Genomic DNA, 25148 nt, shown 5'->3' on the forward strand with positions numbered 1-25148 from the left:
CAAACTTGGCCACTATGTTCTTCACGGTGCTTTCTCTCTTTAGCCCCGGTTGTTTTTTACCTCTGTCCCTCTTGTGCTTGTCATGCTCACCGTCTTCGTCGTGGCTCACATTACCTGGCAGGCCTCTGCTGGAGGACAGAGACCCGACCTCCCTCTGGTGAGTGACGGGAGGTTTGGGTGTGGACCTCGTGAATTTGGACTGGAGGAGCTGGAACGTGGTGATGCGGCGGGCTATCAAGTCTCCCGTCCTTTGCTCGCTGTCACACTTGTGTGGAAGTCTGCTTTTCTGTGAATCCAACCGGCGTTTTTCAGAAACAGTGGAACTGGCCTCAACAGTCTTTTTCTGTTTCATTATTTCTAATTCAGGAAGCTTAATCATCTTACGGCATATCTGAAGCTGAATCTGTTTCACTATCGTCTCGCTTTTCCGATCAGGACAGCCTGTGTTTTTTTGTGCCGCAACACCGGACACTTGCTTCTCCAGGTTTCTACTTTTGGCAGCCCACTTCTGCAGTTCATGTGTTATGTAATGGAGGAGCGTCTCAAGAATCCCTCGGAGCACCGGGCGGCATTTGGGGTCTCTAACCAGCTTCCTCAAAGTGCTGGCAGCTGGGCTCATATTGCTTTTCCAAGAATCTGGTCTATGGAGAATAGAGGAGATGCAAATCTTAATCCTGGCAGCCATGTTTTTTTTTTTTCTTTTTCTTTTCTAAATGTACCATTAGAAACAAAACTTAAATCTCATGCAGCCAATATAAAGCATCACTAAAGAGAAGAGAAGTTGGTATTGGGAAACTTGAACGTTTCAGAAAGGCTGGTTGAAAATGGTATTAATGAAAAAGAAGGGGTTTTATAGGAGTGGTATTTTTTTACACATTAGCCTGTTATTCCAAAAACAACATGTACTTGTATATTAGCCATTTGTGCGTAAAGTGGGTATTTCTCATGTAATCCTTTGAGACTATCAAATATTGAAATTTGAAGTGAAGCAGTGTGAATGTGTTACAGGTGATTAGTTCAGGGGATTATAGAGACGAAACCTGGTGAAGCAAGAAGAAGCTGTCTGTTTAAATAAATATTATATTTAAGCTAAAAAGAGACAGGCTTTTTATGCACATTGTGTCTGAATTCATTTTAATTGTCATCTCATTTTAATGTTTACTATATTGCAGTGAGAGCATCACAGTGCAACAACTCCTTACAGAACACATAGAATCTATTCAATTGTTGATGTTTATTTTCAGAAAAATTTTACTTAATATAATTACATCAGACATGCAATTATGAATTAATAGTAGATTTGTCGACGGTGTTTATAGTAGCATTCAAGTTTCTGAGCCGTTGTGCTTGTCTCACATCTTTCTATCTCAGTCTCAATCAGTCCATATGATCTTTTCCAATGCAACAACACCAACAAGGTGTATCTATCTATCTATCTATCTATCTATCTATCTATCTATCTATCTTATTCTAAAAAAAAAAAAAAAAAGCCAAGATACTAGTTGACATTTAAATGCATTCATTGGCTCAAATGGCAAAGAAGCCAGAAAAAGAAGTTCAGTTTTATGTTTTACCTTCTTTCTGTTAACTATTGTGTGCATGTTTGTGGTTTTCTTAATCTAAATGTACAGATGGCCAAACTTTCTTCTTGCTTCCATTAAAGCGGTCTTTCAGATATGTCGAGTTCCATGTCAATGACCAAAACATTACATCGCTGTAAAATAAGTTGACATTAATGTCATCTCAGTACATGACTATCTTCTCATTAGATTATTCTTGGTACCAAACTTTACACTGCCAGACGAAGCGACTTTATATTTCATGAAGGTCTGTGAGCAGTGGACGGTGAGACGGCGTGAGGACAGAGTAAAGCAGAGTCGTGTGCAGTTCCGCTGACAGTCAGTAGGGGTCAGGCCAGTGAAGAGCAGTTTTACTTGTCTATGCATTTCTCTGAAGAGGCTGCCTTGAACAGTGCCTCGCCCAGCTCCTCCAGGCGTGCTCTTTTGTCCAAATCCTTGTACAGGCCTGAGGGAACCTGGCTCAGACCATGCATGAGGCCGTAGAGACACCCTGCAATCAGGCCCGTGGCTTCACTCTCCCCTGAAGAAACAGGTTTTCAATAGATCCAATGTGCATCTGATGTGGTCATTTTAAACATCAATTTCAAAAACCATCCAATTCCAAAGTGCCGTAGCTCTCACCTCCATGGAACATGGCTCGTTTACACAGTTCAGTCCAGTCGCTCCCCGCAGCCAGAAGGGCATCGTAGGCTATCATGGGACAATCATGGCCTCTCCGTCCCGCCCGGCCCTCTGAGCTCCAACGCTTGTACGTCTGCTTAAACAAAGACGGTAGGGACTATTGGGTGGTCTCTTCTATTGGCATTAAAATCTCAACAACACCGCCGAAAGGGACTCACTTTGTCTGTTTCCTCTGGATCGTAGCGCTCGGGGAAGACAGGCTTGTTCTGTCCCTCGTTTTCTACCTCACGCTCTTCAAGGTAAAACTGCCACTTTGCCTCAAAATAGAACCAGTGTTCCTGGTACTCTGCAAAAATAAAAAAAATGAACCCAGTCGCACACATTTACACACTTCAGCACTCCCGATTGTTACCAAACTCAAATTTCCTATTGATGTTTGTACTGTGCAACTCTATTGTACAACTCAGGATAGCAAATAGTAGCTTGGGTTTTAATTTGATTCAACATAATGAACTATTAATGAAAGGCACTTTTTTTTTTTCTTTTACACAAACCCCTTTCTCAGACTGGATAAACTACAAACAAAATATATCTAAACCGAACCATCACTCATATGAAATAGATCAGAATAACTAATTGATTATTAAGACATAAAACACTCAGATAAAGAGCCTTATAGGGAAATACTGGAAGCACATAAAAGATTACAGTAAATGTTACTGTCCTTTTGTCATAGGACTTTGCTATTGCTTGACATCATTATACCATAAAAGGACTTTTAGGAAACTAGAACCAACATACTCCATTTTTTTTTTCAGATGTAAATCAAACAAGCTATGATGAAGTTGTTCCAGATAAGACGCTCAGCCTGACCTGCCATGTGTCTTATCGTCTTCTTGCAGTATTCCTCAGCTCGAGGGATGACCTTCATGAGCTCGCGACCCCAGGTCACGACAGGCTTCCCCTGGATTGCGAAGGATGCAAACAGCGCAGTTGTCAGCGAGCCCAGGAACCCTGACGCCAAGAGTGACAACACAAGTTAATTCACCAGCTCTGAGTCCTGGCAGCTCACACTTACCAGATACATTCATATTATTTCTCTGAGACAATATCACCTGTTGGGTGGTTGTGGGTCATTCTGCCAAGCTCAATGCTGACCTCCACCAGGTTTTCTTGCCTCTCCGGTTGCCAGTATCTCATACCGACACACATGGCTTTTGCAGCTGCCCCAAACCCAGACCCTGTATGCACACATAATCAGAGATGCTTTCAATTTTGTCATGTTTTGACGTATAAATTCACCATCCATTAAATTACCTTTCTCATTGAAGGGTGTATGCCAGGCGAGAAGGTAGTTGCGGGGTTTGAGGTGCACACAACCCTCAACTGTGCTGGGATCAGGGACTCTACCCTGGAGAGACACCATGGCGTCAACGTAGAGACGCACCAGCTCCCGGTACAGATCATCAAGACACCAATAATCTGCACACATACAAACATGCACAGTGGTTGAGAGTCATTCATGACTGGCATGCAGGGCGAGTGGAGTGGTGTTGTGATGAGCTAAGTTTAGCCACGGTCTGCAACACCACAGATTAGGAGCAGCATGCCTGTAGAGCAAGTGGAGTCCCTTCCACACACCGTGAGGTCAACTGGGACCCACAGGCAGGGCTGGTTTGTTTGTGTGTGCACTGTATGTGTGACCGAAAGAGAGAGTCTGTGTTCATAAAGATGCTTTATCCTGACGGGATCTGGGACTTTCACTGACCTCTAGGTTGAAATGATATTTCACGGTGGATGACAAGGGGATACACTAGAGGCTTACTGTTCACGAGTGTCAAATCTTTTAATAAATGTGTGAAAAGTAGGAGTTGAGACCACTGTGATTCTTGCCTTTCTGGTTTAATTAAACTGTTTTTCTCTCCCAGTTAGGAATGGCTTAATGTTCAAATGATTAAATGAAGTAAAAGAAATCTATTTGACCAAAGAACACCAGTGGCTGCTGAAGTCCCTGATAGTGTTATTAATGCTGCCTCATAGGAGATTCTATGTGCTCGCAGGAAAATTGAAAAACACGAACATAAACGACATGCATTGCATGCCATCCACTGTTGGAGCTAAATACGGTGCCTCTAATCTCTAAAGATGTCAGCACCTTTTTTTCTCAAGACCATCACCAATGGCTATGAGCCCCATTTGAAGCCAACCATAATACTGGCTGATCACACGGGGCTTTGACGTGCTATTGTTCCCTAACAGAGAGTTGAGGATCAGCCTTTCCAAAGTAATCTATTTCCGATTCTTCTGTCCCTGGCAACTCCTCTCCATGCTGCCGGGGCTTAAACAAGGCATTTGAGTGAGATAATTTATTATAACTTTCCCACCAAGTCTTTGTTGAATGCCCCAGTGGTGAGATAGATTTTGGTATGTCAGCAGGTTTCTCCTTTAGGTTTGGTTTGCCAGGAAGTGATTAGCAGCTTCCATTGACGGTATAGAAGAGGCTATTCTGGTCTTGCTATAAATGTAGGAAGATTAAGAGCCTGGCTGAACAGGTCCAATGTTGCGTCTTTGTAAGGTCGAAAAGTTATTACCCCAAGCAAGTCAAATAAAAGCTGGAGGCATTTTAGAATAGAAAATTAAAAGAATTAAAAAAGCCATTTCCAGTTTATTCCTGAGATGATTTCAAATTTTACATCTGCCTCGAAGAGAGTCAACTATCCTCTTTGCACCCGGCCACGATGTGAACCTACCTGTTATCAGCGCTTCTGCTGTGGTCATGTGCATCCGCACTGCATCACTCAGGGGCCAATTATCAGGGTCCAGCTTCAAGGTCCCCAGTCCTCCCAAAGAAGCCAGCTCCTCTTGGATTTTCTTGCCTGAAATGCAGTTTTCCCATTTACCCTTTTTATAGCCCAAGGCATCCCCAACGGCTCCCAGGACCATGCCTGCCTTGAATTTCTCCATAATGTTGGATCACCAGTTTGTCTCGTCCAAAGGATTGCTCGGGGCTTTAGAGTAGACTGCTCGTGAATAAAACGTAGACTCCTCTTCAGATCTTCTTCACATCAAGAGACTCACAACCACAGACCATCACAGACAGAAAAACGGTCTCTCATCCCGAAGAACGCCAAACAGCTCCGTCCTTTCCTCTCTGAGTGCTACACAATGCCTCTACAACCTTCCCGTCTTCAGAGCTCTCTTTTTGTTTCCCTCTTCTTTACTCTTATTACCGAGGGTGGGCATGTACATACCCACACAGGCAGACAAAAGCATCACGTTATCAGCAACAGCTTCTTTGTGTTGGGTGGCGGCGGTGGAGGGTTCAGCTGATCAGGTGTCTCCTAAAAAGGCAATCCCCATGGTGCCAGTGCCTAAAAGCTGGACGGCCGGGTGTGGAATGGTAATGGGGGCTGGACATGTTGGAAGAAACGTTAGTGTGCTGCTGGGCTGGACTGTAAAATCATCAGCTGGTTCTGGACCTTGTTGACATCCCAACTATCCCGGGGGAGGTGGGGAAAAATAGGGCATCATCCCAACTGATGAACCCCCAACTTCCATAAGCCTTGTCTTTTAATAGACTAAAAAAAAAATCTAATCCTCATGTCACCGTTTTAAACTTCTTTGATAATCAGCTCAATCCCTCTCCAGTTGCAGCGCTCCTGAAAAAGCAGACAGCCGTCAAATGTTTTGCCATCTTAAAGCTTTTATAATTGGAAACCCAGTCAATTTCCTTAATTTTTTATGCCAAAAATTTGAAATAAGGGTACTAAGGTAAAAAACAAAAAAGGAAGTGATGAAGAAATGGCTTGAGTCTTCACTTTTTCCACTAAACTGGCATAATTTATCAAAGATCTTGATAGCTGATAACTGATATCTTGATAACTGTTGCCAGAAGACACAATTCTTGATATGGAGTTTAGTTTGAATGCCATAAATATGTAAAAGTGTTTGTGATATAAAGACACATTGTCTAAAATTACACTATAAGGACAAAACACTTCAAACAGCCTTGATGAAAAGTCTTATTTCAATTCCACATCGAGGGGTATTGGAGCCACATGTCTCACTGTTACCACTTCCTACAGCAGTATTGTTGAATCTCCTCAAATCCAATTTGAATTGACGAATAAAGTGGATCACACGCCAAAGGTATGTCTGATATATTGGATAAATGGGTCCATCAAACCTCTTTGAAAGATTCAGGGTTGATGGGGGTTGGAGCCATTGCCAGCTGACTATAAATACAAACACAAAGAGACAGACAATCTCGCACAAACGGACACATATTTTAGGTTGTTGGATTGTTTGTATGAAGGACAGAACATTTCTGGTGGAGTTACTTTATATTGTTACAATCTGATTACAACCTAACAACTCTACTTTTTCACTTGGACACAAGTGAAGAAAAATATTTTTCTTTCGTACTCATAAGTATAAAAATCTGTCCCCCCCCTCATACATCACCCGTTATCTTCCACTCTAAACATATACAGGGTAACAGTAGACAAAGCATTAGCAGGAGAGCCAGTGATGATGAGGATATGCAGCAGGAATGCAACCTGATAAGGGACGACTGTTACCAAGAGGACATTTTACGTACTCCCAAAAACACTCAAGGCAGCTCAACAGGTTCCATGTGTAGTTTGTATACCTCTGAAATCCTCCGATAAATATCTGTTGGCTCTGAGCTATTGGCCACTGGACATAGCAACTTATTCATCGCCACTATTCAAATAATCCAGCAGTCATAAATTTGCCTGATGTATGACTACATTTCTACAAATGAATCATTCCCATTGCTCAAAATAGGAATTCTTGTACTTCTTGTACTACCCAAAATTTGAATGTAGCTTTCAACTCAAACATTGGTTGTTGGCCGTGGGCGTGGGGAAAGAAGCAGACGACTGTTAAAAACAACATGCTTTATTGACAATTTTTTTTCTCCAAGAAAACAATGTACGGTATGTGACAAAACATCTTGTGAATATTGGTTACCCTGCTGGCAAAAATAACACTTTTGATAAGAATGAAACAGCTGTTCACACATTTGACAACTAAAAACGTACCAAATGTAACATATTTGAATACTGAAGGATGTTTTCTGGCTCCTGAACCACAGAGTACGTTGGACTACAGTGAACTGAGAATAGCTTTCCCACACCTCACTACCTCTCCTGAAGATGTATATATATATATTTCTTTTTTAATATATATTTGTTTTCTCACGTCAAGTTGAAGAAGTTGCAACTGAGCTAGAAATACCTGGAGAACATACCTGTCCTTCTTTTTTCCTCTCCATCTGGGATCAAATCTAAATCCCCAATCTCATTTAAATTTACATTCATGCACACACCACCGCAGTGTTGTGAACAACAAGTTTACATCAACTTCAGACCGTCCACCTAATGAGAAGCGGTTGTTGGTAGCCGTTGACAGGACAACAACAACTAGTGAAACAAGATCAATGTCTAGGTGCACAAGAAGCTGCACGCTGTTCACCGACACCCGGGGAGGATGTCTGGTACCTGAGCTCTTCAGTCCGCCTGCCACACTGCATTCAGCAGACGCAGGGTTGTTCAGTGTTTATGATCATATTTAAAGACTAAACCTGGTGAAAAGCCCCGCCACACTGGGCTCAAGAGGGCCGAGTACACTGAGAAATGCTATGATCCACAGCTACCCCTAGATGGCACCACATGTTTGACTATGCAGTAGAACCATCATTGCTCTGTAGGCACTCGCACAAAAAAAAACAAAAAACAATCAGACAAAAAAAAGTGTAACCCCCCCCCCACACACACACAGATAAAACACTCTTGGCTGTGATGTAGATGGTAATTTGAAAAGGTCTACAATGTATGTGAAAACCACCGTCGTGTATACTGATTGGCTCTGTTGTATACAGTGCTGACTGATAAAACAATTTAAAAAATCCTAAAACAGAAAAAGTGTAAATCAGTGCAGCTTGCAATGGCGACAAGACACCGTCACCCGGACCATTGAAAAAAAAACAAAAAAAACTAATAAAATAAAACGTGCCAGTCACTTTCTGATCCGTGTTCAAATAAAATGAAAACAAAAGCAATGCTGTAGCATTTCAAGTGCTTTTCACCTTCCGACCATGATCATACCGGCGTCATTTGTTCACTTTTATATGCTCATCGAAATGTCGCGTCCTTACTTCTATGAGAACAGTATCGAACGCGATTCTGCTGGTGCCGAGCTCTAAAAGCATGCTGCTCTGTCCCGACACTCCGCCTGGATACAAAACATGGATTCGAACCTTCATCGTTGTCACTCGGTAAAGGCGAATCGTAGTGTCCTACCTTTACATTAAAAACAAAAATGACGAAACCTCACAGAGGAAGCAGAGTGATGAATCCCCCGCCACACACACACACACTCACACCCACACACACTCTCTCTCGCACACTCACGTAAACAAACAACAAGTTTCTTTGCGCTCTCTCTCTGATGTGATTGTTAGAGAGCAACACATTCGCAATCTCTGTGAAAAACGACGCAATACCACTCCTTACCATCCGTGGCGCTGTTTCACACCAGCAGACCAAACGAGCAGGCTTTTAAACATACTGTGAGAGGCGACGTCCTACTTCGTCTTTAACTCAATCCTCTGCACGTGTTTAAATACTCACACTTTAATTTCACTGTGCCCCCGAGTTGATTGTTAGTGAGTCCACAGCTCAAAGCTACAGCCACTGGTAATCTGAGGGACGAGTCTTCGCGTACCCATCGTTTCCGTATTGCGATTCCAGAGTCTGTCCGTGGCAGCAAGATGATATGAACACCACCAGAGAATGTTTTCCCATCTTTGCCGATTTCCTTCCTGAACTGGTTTTCCAGGTCGATCTCCGTCGTATGCAGTTGGAAGAACAATCGTAATGACAAGCTGCAGACGGGCTTTAGTGAGAATTTTGTCTCTTTTTGTTTTTGGCTCTTTTTTTTTTTTTTTTTTTATCAAAACCTCATTCAGAAACGAAAAATCGGGGAAAAAAACAAACAAACCACAAACTCCAGTCTACTTCAATATCCCAGGACAAACATTATGTGATGCTGCGTTTACTCCCCGTCACTATCGGCCGAGCGAACTCCACAAAGTCATCGATGAGGACAGGCCAGGCTCCTAGGGAGACGTGGAGGTTACAACATTAGTCAGATTTAAATGTGGGAAGTTTCTGAAGTGACAACATAACATATGAGATTATTCATTAAAAAATAATTCGTAAAAACCTGAGATTCCATGTATTGGGGAACAAAATTATACAAAAAAAAAAACATAATAATGAATGCTGTTTCAATGGTGCCGTTTACCCGTACCATGTGAAAGTAAAACTTTTGCTTTTGTGAGTACACCACACTGGAGATATGAGTTTCAACATATATCTTTTTTTAAACAAAAAAAACCCTTCAGTTATTAGTACTACAGAGGTATTTACCTCGATAGATATGTGAAAACTGAATATTCTCAAATAGACTTTTGCAGGGCAACTTGCAGTCAATCAGACATTTATGTATTTTTCATGCTGTCCCTGGTCATCATCCCAACCATGAAGCAGTTCAAACAGCGGAACAAACAAATGGTGTTCACAAGGTATAAGGACGAAGAAGAGGCGAATATGGTCTTTTCACTGGGTCAACATGTTTATTTATTTGTTACCTACTTACTTGCTTTCTTTGCGTGAATATGTGATTAGGTTTTAAAAAAAAAAAAAAAAGCAAACAAGCAGTGCAAATAAATTGGGGGGGGGGGGGGGGGATTTTTCTTTGAACACATACAATCTAGATTTTCAACTTTTCTTTATACTTCGGTTTGAAACTAAAAGATTAATGAATAAAAATGAACGGATCCACGGCTCACCTTCCTCGTCGTAGTTCGACATGTCGTCTGCGATCATATTTCCAAAGTCCAGCAGGAGGTTCCAAGTGTCCTTGGGAATGGAGCGCTTGTGATGTTCCTGAACGCAACACAGTAACAAGAAAAGGGAGAAGATTACAAACACATAAACCGTAGGAGTCGCATAATAACAACATTGTGACATATTTTGGTGAGAGATGAAACGCTGGAAGACTTGTGATTTTCTTCTTTTTTTTTTTTTCCTTTCTTCAAGGAAACACTTGTGCTATTCCTCATTTATACGGCGACGTAAAAGTAGTGGATGTTGTTGAATGAATGTGAAATTCATACATCTTTCCAGACCTGCTTTACAGACCTAAAGAATACTGACAAAGAGGAAGAAAAATACTCGCCACCCTTACCAGCAGGAAGCGGTTCCACAAATCCAGGAACTTGAAGCGACCAGTGAGAACCAGGTTCCAGTAGGCCACGGCCATCTCCAGGTCTGAGGAGCAAAACAGCAGCTTTTAAATGGAGACGTTTCACTGGTTGTGTTTAAAAACACAAAAAGGTTGCTGTGCTACATATCCAGCTCACCTAACCCTTTCTGCCCGGGGTTCTTGGCAAAATTGAAGGTAAACTGGTAGAAGTCTTTAAACTTTCCTGTGTCTTTTAGCTCCTGTTCTAATCTTGGAAGCATGGCTTTGAGTTTTTCCGGGCTGTCACAGCTGCAGGAGACAGAGAAGACGTGAAGACGAAAACAAGAAACTTTCATTTGACACTGAACTTTAATTACACAGATATAGACATTTTTTTTTTTAGACGAGTGCTTTTAAAAATACAATATTTTCAGTATCTAGCGTGACAGAAATCAGTGACTGGTGCAAACACCCGTAAAATTCAAAGCAGGATCAGTTCCTAATACATTTGCTGATAGTTTATTTGCACAGAGGTCTTCTTGGAGAGTTGTTCTGTCAATATAATCTGGTTCTTCCTTTCGGTATTTTAATGTAAACCCAGACAGACTCCACTATGTTAAGGTCAAGGCTCTGGGGGAACCACAGTCATTTCCCTCGTTCTTCTTAGTGGCTGGAATGAAGTTCACTCTCTGCTAAGTTTTTTAAAACCTTTGCACTGTATTGTATGTACAGTTTTTTTTTTTTTTTTAATTCCGTAAGGGCAAGAGAATCGTGAAATGATAAAAGTCATGGTCAGCCATTCTCACCCTAGTTCAGCCATGCCGTCCAGGAACTCTTTCCTGCTGAACTCGCACTGTGTGGCTGCTCTGAACTTCCACGCCACCACAAGAATACTCATACTTGCTGGGTCCAGAGTCAGGTCATCGCAGAACTGCTGGATCCCATCGATGCCTATCTTATTCTCATCCTGGGGGTCTGGAATAAAACAGCAAAGATTATTATAGACAAAAATGTTTTAAATCTCACTCAGGATGTGTTGCAGTCTCTATTTTCAGCCACTTACCTTTGTATCTGTTGTAGAGCTGCTCCAGCTTCTTGCGGTCCACAGACGTCTTCATGGATTCTTTGTAATAGAGATCTGGGTTCTGGAAGTAGTTGTCTGTAGCAACTTCTAATTTCCAGTCATTCTGCGTCAGGCAGTACACGGCTGTCCTCTCCCCGGCCTGAGTGAAGGACATAAACTGCCGAACCTTGTCCTTCTGCGATGACTTCAACTTATGCTGTGATGGAGGCAAGAAACAGGTGAATGCAGGTTTCCCCATCTCCAGATGCTTCAGGTAACACACACACACACACACACACACACACACACACACACACACACACACACACACACACACACACACACACACACACACACACACACACACACACACACACACACACACACACACACACTGCAAAGAGTTGCAGTAGATCAGAGATGTTAATCCAAGCCTTGACTTTGATCAGATACTGGACACGAGCCTTGTTTTAGTCACACACACATGTCTGGGGCATTGCCGGACATAGTGCACATACTTAAGAACTACGTGATTCAAGCGTGCAACAACCTCTGTGTGAGTATACAAACGTGTCAACAAAAAAAAAAAAACACAAAAAAAAAATAGAATAAATACTACTTGCAAATGCACGGAGCTCCGTTCTTATACAACAAACGCCCGGTCCTGGTAAGTGTGTCTACACGGCGGCTGAGTGGGTTGCATGTCTTTGCAGAACTGCAGACCTGACCCGCCCGATGATCAAACAGCGAATTCACCGTGACAGGCCAAGTGCTGGGCGACCCAGTTTTCCTGGGCACGGGAGGGGGGCGTTTGATCCTGCAGGCTCTCCCGAGCCGTGGCAGCAGCGGCAGCAGCGAGCTACCAAAAAGGGAAAGGTACGTGGAGCGAGTGCGGCTGTCCGATCTCAAAATACCAACAACTGACCTTCCATTTCCCTCATATCCGACACACATCACCCTGGCAATGCGACACTTGGCTGAGGACACCCCGGGCCCCCCCTCACCGCGGTGTCCCCCGGACGTGTAGCGGCAGCCGCCATCGCTCTACGGACGGCCTAAACGGGGCTTAACAACTCTCCCGGTTTCTCGTTTTTAATCTTACCTACCATTTTATCACCCGCTGTTTTGGCCAACTTGATATCCAATTACGCGCAGTGCGCATGCGTCAAAAGAACTGCGCTACTGTTTGGGCCCGTGGGATTATGGGAAATGAAGTCCTTTGATTCAACAGGCCTGGCGTTAGCCTAACGGGGCTGGACATCAGTTTTGCTTTTAAATTAATAGAAATTACAATTCCAATGGCTTATTGTGGATATTACCCAGAGATATTAAGAGAGAAGGCCTCAGAGATAGTTTAAAGTGCCCAATACAGTATCACCACACATAAAATATAGCCTTTGAGAAAACACAGACAACAAAACTCCCAATAAAACTTGTTTAAACTAAATTGTGAGTAATCATGATAAACAATATTATTATAAAATGAGATGTTTCGAGATGAAATACATCCCCAGACGAGCTGCCCAACTGAGATTTAAAGAAAATAAGAAAAAAAACATACCATGAAAACTACAACTCCCATGTCAAATCTGATAAAGATGTTTCGGAAGTAATCTGGAGATAGATCTAAATCATATCTGCGCGATTATATTCGGGGAAACAACCGGAGCTGGTCACGTTGTTTAACATTTGCGGCATGTTTCGAGGTGTTTCCGTTGAGAAGTTGCCGCTGTCAGCCGGACAGATTTCCTCTGCCCCCCGCTCCGCCGGTGTTGTGTTGTCTGCGCTCTCAGCTGGCTGGAGCTGGTCTGACAGCTCCCAGGAATCCGCCGGACAACTTTTAACGCACACTTGCGGCTCCCAGAGCGCGGAGACACGCTCCGCTCCATTCGCCCCGGGATTCGGGGGAGAGCTCGTCGGCGGCCAGTCAGACATACCTACCTGGAGCGAGTGTGGCCGGCCCGTCCGCCGCTGGCACCGCAGGTCAGAGTAAACATGGAGCCGGTGGTGGAGGAGCGGTGAACGCCTGCTGCTCCGACGCTGGCTTCAGCTATGTGGCAGCAGGGGAGGAGGAGGGGAGTCGGCGGTGGTGGTGATGGTGGTGCGGTACAACAGCATGATTGTTCCCTTCTTCTTCTCCCTCTTCTTCCTCCTGCACTGCTGCCGCTCCTCCAGTCGAGGAGTTAAGAGTCGGGGTGGTGCGAACGTTTCTCAGGTACTGGCTGCTTTTCTTTTTTTCTTTTTTTTGTCCTCCTGCTTTCAGTTTGGACACTTTGTAATTAAGTTTGGGTTAATCTGTGTGTGGGATGATCGCTCGCTTGGTGTGTCTTCTGACTCTCCGAGTTTTGTGCGGGTATTCACCTTCTTGCATGGAGTTTTACTCTACATATTTATCAGACATGACATGTGAAGAAGGTTGTTCTGCCTTCCCGCACCGAGATTCGACTAATGACTGTTCGTTTGTTGGCTTTTAAAGGTTTTGCGATCTGTTTATTGTTGCACCACTCCCAGGTATATTTCGGAGGAGTGTTTAACATTGAGTAACTGATTACTATTACTCTGTGTTGCTACTTTCGCTTATTTGTTTTCTTTACTCACTTTATTCAGTGTATGATTGTGAGAATAAGACACGATGCAGGTCAGATACTGAGAGATGGACATATCACAGAAGGTTTTGCCACACAGATCATGTGTATTTATGTAAATAAAACATGGACAACAACTCCTCGCTTGCGATAAAACTATCGCCATAAAAAACAATCATCGACAACATCAGTCATCAACTAAGTCTGTGTTATAGTACTGAGCTCCCTCTACTTTGGATAGTTTTCTTGTTTGTTTGAGAAAACTTTATACTGTAGTATTGTTAGATTTACTTTTGTGAAATATCTATGGATGCAAGATGGAATCAGAAAAAAGCAGGGATAAACATTTACTTTATTGTCAACTGTGTTCTAAAATGCTGAAATATGTATATTAATCAAATATGGGATTCTTTTGGATTATAAAGTCTGTGTCTGTGCTTATTTAAGCAGGTCTGTGCAGCTGTAGCAGAGCAGCCTTGATCTGGCCTCAAGAAGAAAGACTGCGGTGGAGTTAGGAAAATTAAGGCTCACTCCGCTTGACTCATGCTCATAAAGGAACCAACGGTCCTGACAGTGAGTTTGAATTACATTAATAGATTGCATTGTAATACATCCTTATTGCCACGTTGGCTTTTGTTCTTCAGTCTTTGTTTTTCTTGGTGGTGAATATATGTGACATTGCAGGTGGGCGGGAGCAGGCAAGTTAACAGCTGTGGAATTTAGACAAGTGACAAGTAAATTGCATTAGCCAGTGAGCAGCCTGCAGGACCAGCTACAAGTACAGGTGTGCTAACACGGAGGGACAGCTGTGGCCACACCCAGCCTTTTGTTGGTATGACAGGAGAGAAGAGGAGATTGCTCACACAAGTACTAGGTAACATGAATAGAAAAGAATGTCAAATATTTAATTCATTCCTGGAGGAAATTCCATCGACTTGTGCAAAAATGGTTGTTGCGGGAACATTTTGTGAAAATTGTGTGGAATTTTAAGTGTTTTCTTTTATTTAAAACAAACAATAAAATCAATCTCAAACATGAAAAATAATGAGCCACATCTTGTTGTTTTGCCAGCCTGTCTGTCACAAAGTGAAAGTCTTACTACTCAGACCTCGCTCTTTAAAAAGACCATCCAAACATAAAATTAGATAAAGACTCCACCGAGCTCTAAGACAGCCACGTACTGTCATTTTAGATGAATGTGCCTTTTGATATAGAGTGAATTTGTTTTGGACTATTCTCTGATACAGACGAATGCAAATGTGATGTTCTGGTCAGTGTTTCCGACAGCTGGATGGTGAATGTGGGGTTGGAATAATAATAATGATAAGAAGAAGAAGATTCACATTTAAAAAGCAGAAACATTTGTCGTGTAAAAAGTCTCTCAGTGGTGTACTTTAAATACATTTTGAGCAATGGCATGAGGTTTAGCCAGTACATGTTAGACTATATGTGTCGTTGTCTATTCTTTTGATTTTGTTGGATTTAACTGTGTCTGACTCCTTTTTTTTTTCTTTTTGAGGATATGAACTGATGTATTTGTATCTGATTGCACTAGTTTTAGGTGATCCATTCTAATTGCGTTCTCTTCCTTGCAGGTCTTGTACTCCTCATCAGATCTCACGCCCTGGTGAAGACGGAAGCAGAGGTTTGGATGCAGGCTGTATGTTGGCTGCTGTGCCTTGGCCTGGTGCGGGCACTTGTTGTGCTGCAGAAAGACCAGGTGCCCCAGGATGCCAGAATGATGTTTGATGGCAAGGTGACCCCGTACGGCAGGAGCTGGCTGAACAGCAACTGCAAGCGGCTGGTGGGTCTCCTCCGTCAGAAGAATGTGGTCGTCAAGAAGCTGGCCTCGGCTGCTGTCGCTGTTGGAACAAACCAGAAGCTCTCGGAGGAGGAGAAACTCTTTGAGGTATCAGAATAATAATAAAACACCAGGCTGAGCACAGGCCTCATGCAGGGATTTGTTAGAGGCGGTCAAACACAGTTTGTCTGTATCAGTACATGTATCAAACAGTATGTCTTCAGTGTTTACATTTGTGTGTCAACCTTTGATTGTTAATGCAGTAACAACATGTTTTAATTTAATATGTGGCCTGGTTGTATTAGAGCTCCGGCACAATATACTTTCGATGCGAAGGTGTTTATATTCACCCCGTGGTCTCATAAATGGTAGTAAACTGTTGATGGTAGTAAGCTATCTAAATAACCAGCATCACCAATTCAGAATCAGAAGAATCAGCAATTGGAAGTCCTGGCTTTCGAAACACAAGAAACCCTGATACTATGCACATTCAAAGTACTTAAATAAAATACCTAAAGACAGTATATACATTCTAAAGGTGCAAACACAGTGCGTTGTCCTGGCTGTGTGAGGTCGAACCAGAAAGTCACCTGCATGCCTACTGTACCATGTGTATGCTCATGTGTCTGGAGGAGGATGTGTGTGTGTGCACAGAGGAGTGTGTGTGTGTGCATGTCAGCAGCTCTTGAATAGAAACTGTCCTTGAGTCTTTTTGTTAAAAAGACAAAAAAAAAAATTAAAACGGTCAATTTCTGAATAAGAACAATGAATGTTTTAAAAAGATGTAGGTTAAACTTCCTGCTAGTATAACAGGTTCAGTGGCTTCTACTTTTGGACGCAAACTCCATTTCAGATGTTCTTCCTGTTCTCCCACCTTTTGACATCAGTTTAGCTCCTCTATATCTCCTACAGTCCCACTTTTAAGACGTCAGATACTTTGACAGTTCGCGAGCTGACTGAGTGCCGTTTCCTTTGCTTTCAGATTCATACTCTGGAGGTTTTCCAGAAGGAGCTGAACGAGAGCGAGCACTTTGTGTTCCAGGCGGTGCACAGTCTGCAGCGAGCGCTGCAGGGAGACTACCGGGACGTGGCCCACATGAAGGAGAGCAGCAGGCAGAGGTTGGAGGCCCTCAGGGAGGCGGCCATCAGGGTGAGGTCAAAGGCTTCGATGGTCAGATTCAGTCGGTCTTAAATGAGTTATATTTTTGAAATAAACAACTGTTGATGATACAAGGGAACGTTAGTAGTTTCGATGGAGGTTTTTTTGAAGAATCTCGCCATATTGTTAAAGTATCTGAAATGTTATTTTCATTAGAAGCTACTAAAATTAATGTTGTTGGGGTTTTTTTTATTTAGGTTTTATTGTAAAAAAAATTTCCAATTTGTGTCAATGTATCATAGCAGTAGTAAGAAACACCAACATGTTCTGTCATAAAAGTAGACTCTAAAACATGTGCCAGGAGTTTCTGATTAATGGCTTCGGCTCTAGAAATCATCACGTTGTAGTTTGTTGCTGCATATCGTGGCATAAACACACATTGTGATCATGAATTGAATTCGTTCTTGTCGTTCTACGGCAAGTTAAGCGTCCAGCTGATGCACTGTGTTGTCCCCATTCAGGAGGAGCAGGAGTACCAGGAGCTTGTCGCTGCTGAGAAACATCAGCAGGAAGCAGCGAAAAGCCTTTTGGCCCAAAACAAAACTCTGTCTATGCTGGATGAAATCCTGGAGGATGTAAAGAAGGCCGCGGACCGACTGGAGGAGGAGATCGAGGAACATGCTTTCGACAATAACAGAGAGGTCAACAAATCATCATCAGCTTCTTTTTTTAGTAGTAGTTTGTCTACAATGTTGGGAAACACATGAGACTTTGTTGTGCAGATGGAAGGAGTGAACATCGAGGCCGTGCTGAGGGTGGATGATGATGAGGAGAATATAGGGAAGATTAAGAACAGGTCCCAACAGAAGGAATTTGAGGACGACCTCGGTCTGAGCATACTCATCGACTCCCAGAACAACCAGTATGTTCTGACCAAACCTCGGGACTCCACCATGCCGAGAGCCGACCGTCATTTCATCAAGGTCGGTTTTAGATCCTGTTTCATCTTTGAATACAAAACTCCATCTTCACGTGTATGGAATGCTTGATAATCTTTCCATTAGGGCAGTTTCTGAGTCACCTATAACATGTATATGTGCAGGACATTGTGTCTCTGGTGATATTGTCCCTCCCCTGTGGCTGGATGTGCACACTGGTGGGTCTGCCTCCTATGTTTGGATATATCATCTGCGGGGTCCTGCTCGGTCCTTCTGGCCTCAACAGTGTCAAGGTGTGTACAATTTGGGAAGGTGTGTGTGTGTGTGTGTGTGTGTGTGTGTGTGTGTGTGTGTGTGTGTGTGTGTGTGTGGGTGTGTGGGTGTGTGGGTGTGGGGGTGTGGGGGTGTGGGGGTGTGTAGGTGATTTGGATTAATTGATGAAGTTCTTCTGTCTCTTTGTGTTGCAGTCGATGGTTCAGGTTGAGACTCTGGGCGAGCTGGGGGTCTTCTTCACTCTCTTCGTGGTCGGACTGGAGTTCTCACCCGAACGCCTTCGGAAGGTAAAGAGGAATTCAAACTTTTTTCATGATCCAACTGGAAGTGGCAGAGGTGAGGATGTTGGCTTTTTTTTTTCTGGACTGAGGAGGATACAGAATACGGAGTCTTACGGCAAGAAGATAATCTGTTGTTGAAAAATTCTAAAACATCTTTCAAGAAATTCAAAAGCTCTCTTGCACGGATTACCCACTATCGTATTAGACAAGCAATTCATTTTCACCCACAACTATGAAATTTAAATAATACAGCAGCTGTAATATAAGTAAAATAATTCATCTGCATGTAATTAGATGACCAGGCAGTACTTTTATCATGTTCTGCTTGCATAGTTTACTCTATCTCTATGAGGCAGGCACCTATTTAATGCAATAAACATTAAATAACCATCTGGTTGGTAGATTTAACTTCTATTGTTGCTTTAACCATAATTATTTGTGTTACTATAACTAACTGTAGTTCGTTAGTGGGTTGAGAGCACTGCAGGCTGTTCAGCCTCTTTCATACAGTTTGGTTTCACGGTTGTTGTTACCTTTACTACATTTTGCTTTCTATCCAAATTACTAAAGAGCGTGAAATTATTAACTTACGTTCTCTTGAAGGCAACCAACATTGATATTATTGCCTTTGAATTCAGCTTTTATAACACCCAGAATTTTTTATTTATCTTTTTTATAGCTGCTATAAAGTCATTGCTTATTCCAATAAAGTGTGATGATGGGCATTGAAATGTAAAAAGGACTTTACCGTCATTGTCAAGCCATCCAGTCCCTCCAGGATGTGGCTACTTTATTTAGGATTATCCGGCTCACAAGAGTTTTGTAAAATCATAATATGTAAAAGTCATTGGTGGCATTTTATGTGATTTGGGGGAAATTAGAGGAATGGGGAAAAAAGTTAAGGAAAATTAATTTCATTTTGTTAAACATATGCATCCTAACATTAGTCCTATATCCACTTTATATGACCGTATCAATACTTTCCATTGGAATGTAGCTTTGAAATATTAGATCCAGACAGACCTGAAAATCAACTTGCTTATTAGCTCTTCTACTTCAGTCACAGCTTCCCTCTGTGCGCACATCTGTTCGTGCATTAGAGGACGAAGATGTGTGCAAATCCTCATAAATTCATCATCATCATCATCATCATCATCACGTGGACTTTGCTTACAATTACACTATGGTTAAAGAAAAAACACACAGGGTTAAGAAATGGAAAATGGTGACGTCGACACGTAGAGGTTGTGATTGTTAAGTGACGTAAACACGTCCCTGTGTGAAGGTCTGGAAGACGTCAGTTCAGGGGTCCTTCTACCTGAGCCTGCTCATGGTGGCGGCCGGGTTGTTGTGGGGACAAGTCCTGCGAATCCGACCCACCCAGACGGTCTTCATCTCCACATGTCTGTCACTGTCCAGCACTCCACTCGTGTCCCGGTTCCTCGCAGGAGCGAGCAGAGTAGACAAGGAAGGTATGTGGACGTGTCGGGCTGCTTCACCTTCACATGCATTCATGTTACTTTGTTTTAACGTTGACAAATAAGTGTTTGTTTGTGTGAATGATTCCATTCAACAGTAATAACAACTGTGTGTTTCATATTCCTGATTCTAACGGCAAATGGTTAGAGAAATGTTTAATACAAAGTTTTCCCACACTTGTTTATGAGTAAAAGTAATTTCACTGAAAAAGCATGGTATTATGTCAATGGGCGGGCCCCAGAAGTAATACTGTACAAATACGAGGGAGGGAGGGAGGGAGGGAGGGAGGGAGGGAGGGAGGAGCACGCTTGTGTGGGATAGATTACTCATTTAGGTGCAGCGATGTTTTTAACGTTAGACTCATGGTCACAGTTATAGTTTGGAACAAAGATGTCACAGTCTGTAAGAAAGTCAAAGCAAACCATGAAAACACAACTTGGCATGCAAGCATGTGTCACCAACTGAAAGAGCAATCATCCTTCTGTTTTACAGCCTAGACTTGCTCATGTGGTCCCCAGTCCTTCGTGCAGAGTTTTGACACGTTCATAAGATTTCCCACAGTCCAAAGAGAAATACGGACAATTTAGCGATTTAATTTACTTTGTTTCTGAATACTTTTTCAAGTCACATCACGTTTCTTGCGTGTGCGTGTGTCCGTGCGTTCCCACTCCAGATGACCTGGAATACAGCACCGTCCTCCTCGGGATGTTAGTGATGCAAGACGTTCAGCTCGGCCTCTTCATAGCGACCATGCCGACTCTGATCCAGGCACAACGTGGAGACTTGGACGGGTCAGTTACTGATTAGGCACTTATCAAATTCCTCTTAACCCCTCAACACACAGGAGACCCACCGAACCCTCGGAGAGTGTGAACCTGCTGTCTCCTCTGTGCCGTTCAGTTTTCTCTTGGGCAGTCTCCACGTGCTGCACCTCCTGGTCCAGGTCCTGGGGTCTCTTGCTGCTGTGCTGCTGCTTTTTTTCTTCATGAGATCATTCCTGATTGGTCCGTATTACAAGAAGCTGCACACTGAGAGCAAAGGCAACAAGGAGATCCTGGTGTTGGGGACGGCAGCGTTTGTCTTCTTCATGCTGACGGTTCGTCTTCTGCTTTTCTTTGATTATTTGGTAGCATTGTGTCGAGTGAAGTCCATTTACTATTTACTGACCCTTTGTCACGTGTGTGTGTGTGTGTGTGTGTGTGTGTGTGTGTGTGTGTGTGTGTGTGTGTGTGTGTGTGTGTGTGTGTGTGTGTGTGTGTGTGTGTGTGTGTGTGTGTGTGTGTGTGTGTGTGTGTGTGTGTGTGTGTGTGTGTGTGTGTGTGTGTGTGTGTGTGTGTGTGTGTGTGTGTGTGTGTGTCTGCAGGTTACTGACTTTCTGAATGTTTCTATGGAGCTGGGCTGCTTCCTGGCTGGAGCTCTTCTGTCCTCGCAGGGTCACATGGCCACAGGGGAGGTCATGGGATGCATTGAGCCAATCAGAGATTTCCTCACGATCATCTTTTTTGCTTCCATCGGTCAGATGATCTTTTCTGATCTACAATTGTGTCTTACGTGTGCTGTAATTTACTGCGAGACTTCACTGAGTCATCTTTGTGTCGCTGCAGGTTTCCACGTGTTCCCGTCCTTCGTGGTCTACGAACTCACCATCCTGATTTCGCTGACGCTCTCACTCGTCATACTGAAAGTACGGATTATGGTTGTTTTTTTAATATATCTATATATATATATATATTTATAAAATTTTTTCACTGGTTGTTTTCCATTTCTTTCTTTGCCTATTGTTTCTTCGTTTCCTCTCAGTTTCTGATGTCCGTACTGGTGCTGTCGGTGCTCCTGCCTCCTTGCTCTCGGCACATCCGGTGGATCGTATCAGCCGGACTCGCCCAGGTCAGCGAGTTCTCCTTCGTCTTGGGCAGCCGCGCTCGTCGAGCCGGCATCATCTCCAGAGAGGTCAGTGATGACTTGGTTTGCAACTTATGAGTTATTTCACCCGTCAGTCTGTTGATTTATGGTTTCTGTAGCTCTGTGTCCGTCACCATCAATTGATTCGATTTTTTTATTGCTGTCGTCTCTGAATGACTTGGTAACTTCAGTTTTATAATAGTATTTGGTAAAATACTGCTTGTAAATGTTGGTTTTAAGTATTTAGGGACCAATATGGTATTATTTAACGGCAGGTAGTAACTGTAGAGAGCAATAAACAGCCCTTATATGATAGGTATGTGTCCTATTGTCATGAAAAGAGTGTAAAATATAGTCAACCAACAGGTTTGTGACAGTTTCCAAACCACAAGGCTAATAGACGAATCTCTTCCTGCTTCAGGTGTACCTGCTGGTCCTCAGTGTCACAACTCTCAGTTTGCTGCTGGCGCCGCTGCTCTGGAGAGTTACTCTGTATACCTGGGTTCCTCGAGTCGAACGCAAAACAGTCACATGACCAAACGGTTCTTGTGTGTTTTTGAGTTTTTTGAGGCTGATAATAGTTCGAGTCTTGATTTCTTCACAAAACCGCCTGTTTTTCTTCTTCTCCACAACTTAATCTATTCTTTCCTTCTTCTTCTTTTTTTTTTCTTCTAATTTTGCTTCTTCCTGGTCTTCTTTCTTTAATACTTGATTGTCACTTAGAGAAGAGAAAATTATTTATTACATTTTTGCCTTGAGATCTAAAATCATTCAGATTTTTATACTTTTATTCTATATCACTCTTCTACATTTTCTGTCTGACAACCTTGAGCTTTACATCTCAAGCTATACGGTACTGTACTGAATATGACCTGCTCAAAATACTTTTAGGCTATAGCTAGGAATAGTGATTAAGAAAAGATACTGTAACTCCACAATACAACCCTTGACAGCATTTGTGGCGCGGTTGGTAGGAAGCTCACCACCTCAGATTAGAAGCACAAAAGACTAAACTCCTTCCGGCTTTAATGCGTTTCAGGAGTGTGCAAGTATTTATATGTATAAGTTTACTTTTGAACCAAATCCATTCATCATTCCTTTCAACACTTTAAATTGTCTCAAGCTGTTTACAATGTTATATATAACTGAATTCCCTTTTTTCATAGATTGTATTTTTTTGTACGAACAAAAAAAAAAAAACTCCCATCATTCCTGTATTTGTTTTTCAGTCCGCGTTGGGTACTTCAGGTTTACTTAAGTTAAAAACATCGGTCTGCTGTATTTAATCAATGGTACGTGTAGCGTGTTGTTGTAAAATGTACTACTGTGAATTTAGGTGAGCTCACACACTGCTGTTACCGGAAACCTGCAGTAAACTGCACCGAAATTCCCACGATCCCGTCAAGTTTTAGGAAAAACCCTGGTGCATTTCGCTTTCGCGATAGAACTGAGGATCGAGACAACGAAGATTAGAAGAGAAAGTCGCGTATCCGCTCAAGATACATTTAAGGAAAAACCTGCACTAGTTACCACTGAATGTCAAATGTATGTGCCTGCTCAGCACTTCTCTGCGCTCAACACGTGACTGAGGAGTGTCGCCTCACTGTGAGAGAACGCATCTCCCGCTGAAAACGTCCTTGTCTTGTAAGTCACGGTGTGCAATGCATTTGTGTGTGAAAGTCACTTATTAATGAGAAATATTCCGGTGTCATTCCCCTGCAGTGTGTGCGTGATGCTCCGAGGCACAAATACAGGCTGCTTCCAATCCAGACGTTAGCTTTGCTTAGGGGTTTTTTGGCGAAACAAAAAATGTAATTCAAAAGGAAATATTTTACTTTGTCCTATGTTTACTTTATTTTATATATATAATAAAGTGTGTTCTCGAGGAGAGCATGAAAACTGATTCTGTCTCGGTGTTTCGTTGTTTCCCAGCTTCAGCGCACTTGAATCAAAACTGGGCAGAAGAATGATAATGACACATTCCTGTGAAGTTAGAGCCAAGAGCGGGTGATAACAGTAATTTAGTTGTGATTATATAGACTACACAACAAGACTGCATCAGAAGAATACCACTAAAATACTTAAATCTCAAAGATACTCTTTAAATAATGTGAATTTTCATCATTTGGGCCAAAAACCCTTCAAACTGGACATGGGCAACTTTGGTGATGGTGACAAACGCAAAAACGATTCCCTGCTCACTACTAAATGATGAAAATGCGACTGAGCACATCTGCCATAAGTATTTCTGGGATTTACAGCAGCTGATTAAATGAGAAGGATGAATTGTATCTCTTCCATTTTAATCAACACGCATACTTTTGATAATTTGTCTTTGAAATGAACTCAGGTATACAGTAATTTGAAGTAATTTAAGCACAAGAAGTTCTCTGAAAAACATTTCCATCTAGCAAAAGAAAAATCCCCTAATCCATTTCAAAACTGCCATACAACATTATAATATCCATTAACAACTAAAATGTACTTTCTCTGCCTTCTTGGAAACGACGCAAATGAGAGATGTTTACAGGCTGATCGGAAATCATCCAGCAAAGACGGGCAGTTTTTGGTATGCGTGACAAAATATATAGATAAGATTAAAATGATATAAATAATTCCCATTATATGACATGGATTATGTCAAATATGCAATTATACCATATCTGTTGCAACAGAAACCCATAGATTTGTCCCCCATAGCCGTCTTTCCTCACAGTTCTTCACAGTCCAGGAGGCAGAAACCAATTCTAGTTAGTATCCAGTGAAAGGCAGGAAATACCCTCTACAGCTCATCAGTCACAACCAAATTGCCAAAGTGCATATTATTGCATAAATATCAAGTTGACTATGTGAGCCCGTAAGGATGCACTTCTTTAAGCACCATAATGTTTTCTAATTAAAACATTATTTCCTTAATCAGTCGCCGAAACACTGGTAACAATATTAATCAGCTGTGGATGAGACTTGTGTGTGTGTGTGTGTGTGTGTGTGTGTGTGTGTGTGTGTGTGTGTGTGTGTGTGTGTGTGTGTGTGTGTGTGCGTGTGTGTGTGTGTATGCGTGTGTGTGCATGCGACCACACATGCAGTGTGTAAGCTGATAACGCATATCCGCTGCAGTCAGCACATTTCACAGGAACCTCTTCACCACCATCATCATCCTCTTAGCATGACGAGAGCTTGACTATGTTTTGATGAGTTTTCTGCTTTTGACTTGATTTTTTTTCAGAAGTGATTGAATTGACTGGTTTGTCC

General features: G+C 42.4%; 3 protein-coding genes across 11 annotated transcripts; 1 reads left to right on the forward strand and 2 right to left on the reverse strand.

Moving 5' to 3' along the window:
- Positions 1-709: 709 nt before the first annotated feature.
- Positions 710-5567, reverse strand: adprhl1 (ADP-ribosylhydrolase like 1). The gene is made up of 7 exons (XM_080458259.1): positions 4952-5567; positions 3519-3683; positions 3317-3442; positions 3075-3215; positions 2420-2547; positions 2202-2334; positions 710-2100 (listed from the first exon to the last, which is right to left on the reverse strand). Exons 1-7 carry the CDS (start codon positions 5163-5165, stop codon positions 1931-1933), a joined length of 1077 nt encoding a protein of 358 aa, XP_080314385.1. The 5' UTR covers positions 5166-5567; the 3' UTR covers positions 710-1930.
- Positions 5568-9134: 3567 nt separating this feature from the next.
- dcun1d2b (DCN1, defective in cullin neddylation 1, domain containing 2b) lies at positions 9135-13697 on the reverse strand. Of its 6 annotated transcripts, none has more exons than XM_080489896.1 (7): positions 13480-13697; positions 11539-11755; positions 11282-11450; positions 10654-10784; positions 10479-10561; positions 10081-10177; positions 9135-9345 (listed from the first exon to the last, which is right to left on the reverse strand). In XM_080489896.1, exons 2-7 carry the CDS (start codon positions 11711-11713, stop codon positions 9266-9268), a joined length of 735 nt encoding a protein of 244 aa, XP_080346022.1. In that variant the 5' UTR covers positions 11714-11755; positions 13480-13697; the 3' UTR covers positions 9135-9265. The 6 variants fall into 6 exon arrangements, with proteins under 6 accessions (XP_080346022.1, XP_080346024.1, XP_080346020.1 ...); XM_080489898.1 differs by having other exon boundaries at positions 13476-13575; XM_080489894.1 differs by lacking the exon at positions 13480-13697 and adding an exon at positions 13100-13321.
- tmco3 (transmembrane and coiled-coil domains 3) lies at positions 13172-23798 on the forward strand. 4 transcript variants are annotated; one of them, XM_080489858.1, is made up of 16 exons: positions 13180-13521; positions 13714-13753; positions 14571-14696; positions 15719-16032; positions 16907-17074; positions 17545-17724; positions 17806-18006; positions 18126-18254; positions 18429-18521; positions 19801-19987; positions 20668-20785; positions 20895-21090; positions 21358-21508; positions 21599-21678; positions 21795-21944; positions 22318-23798. In XM_080489858.1, exons 4-16 carry the CDS (start codon positions 15775-15777, stop codon positions 22429-22431), a joined length of 2025 nt encoding a protein of 674 aa, XP_080345984.1. In that variant the 5' UTR covers positions 13180-13521; positions 13714-13753; positions 14571-14696; positions 15719-15774; the 3' UTR covers positions 22432-23798. The 4 variants fall into 4 exon arrangements, with proteins under 4 accessions (XP_080345981.1, XP_080345984.1, XP_080345983.1 ...); XM_080489855.1 differs by having other exon boundaries at positions 13172-13753; XM_080489857.1 differs by lacking the exon at positions 13714-13753 and having other exon boundaries at positions 14574-14696.
- The last annotated feature ends 1350 nt before the right edge of the window (positions 23799-25148 follow it).

The sequence above is a fragment of the Lipophrys pholis genome (genome assembly GCF_963383615.2).
Source record: "Lipophrys pholis genome assembly, chromosome: 2".
Taxonomy (NCBI): Eukaryota; Metazoa; Chordata; class Actinopteri; order Blenniiformes; family Blenniidae; genus Lipophrys; species Lipophrys pholis.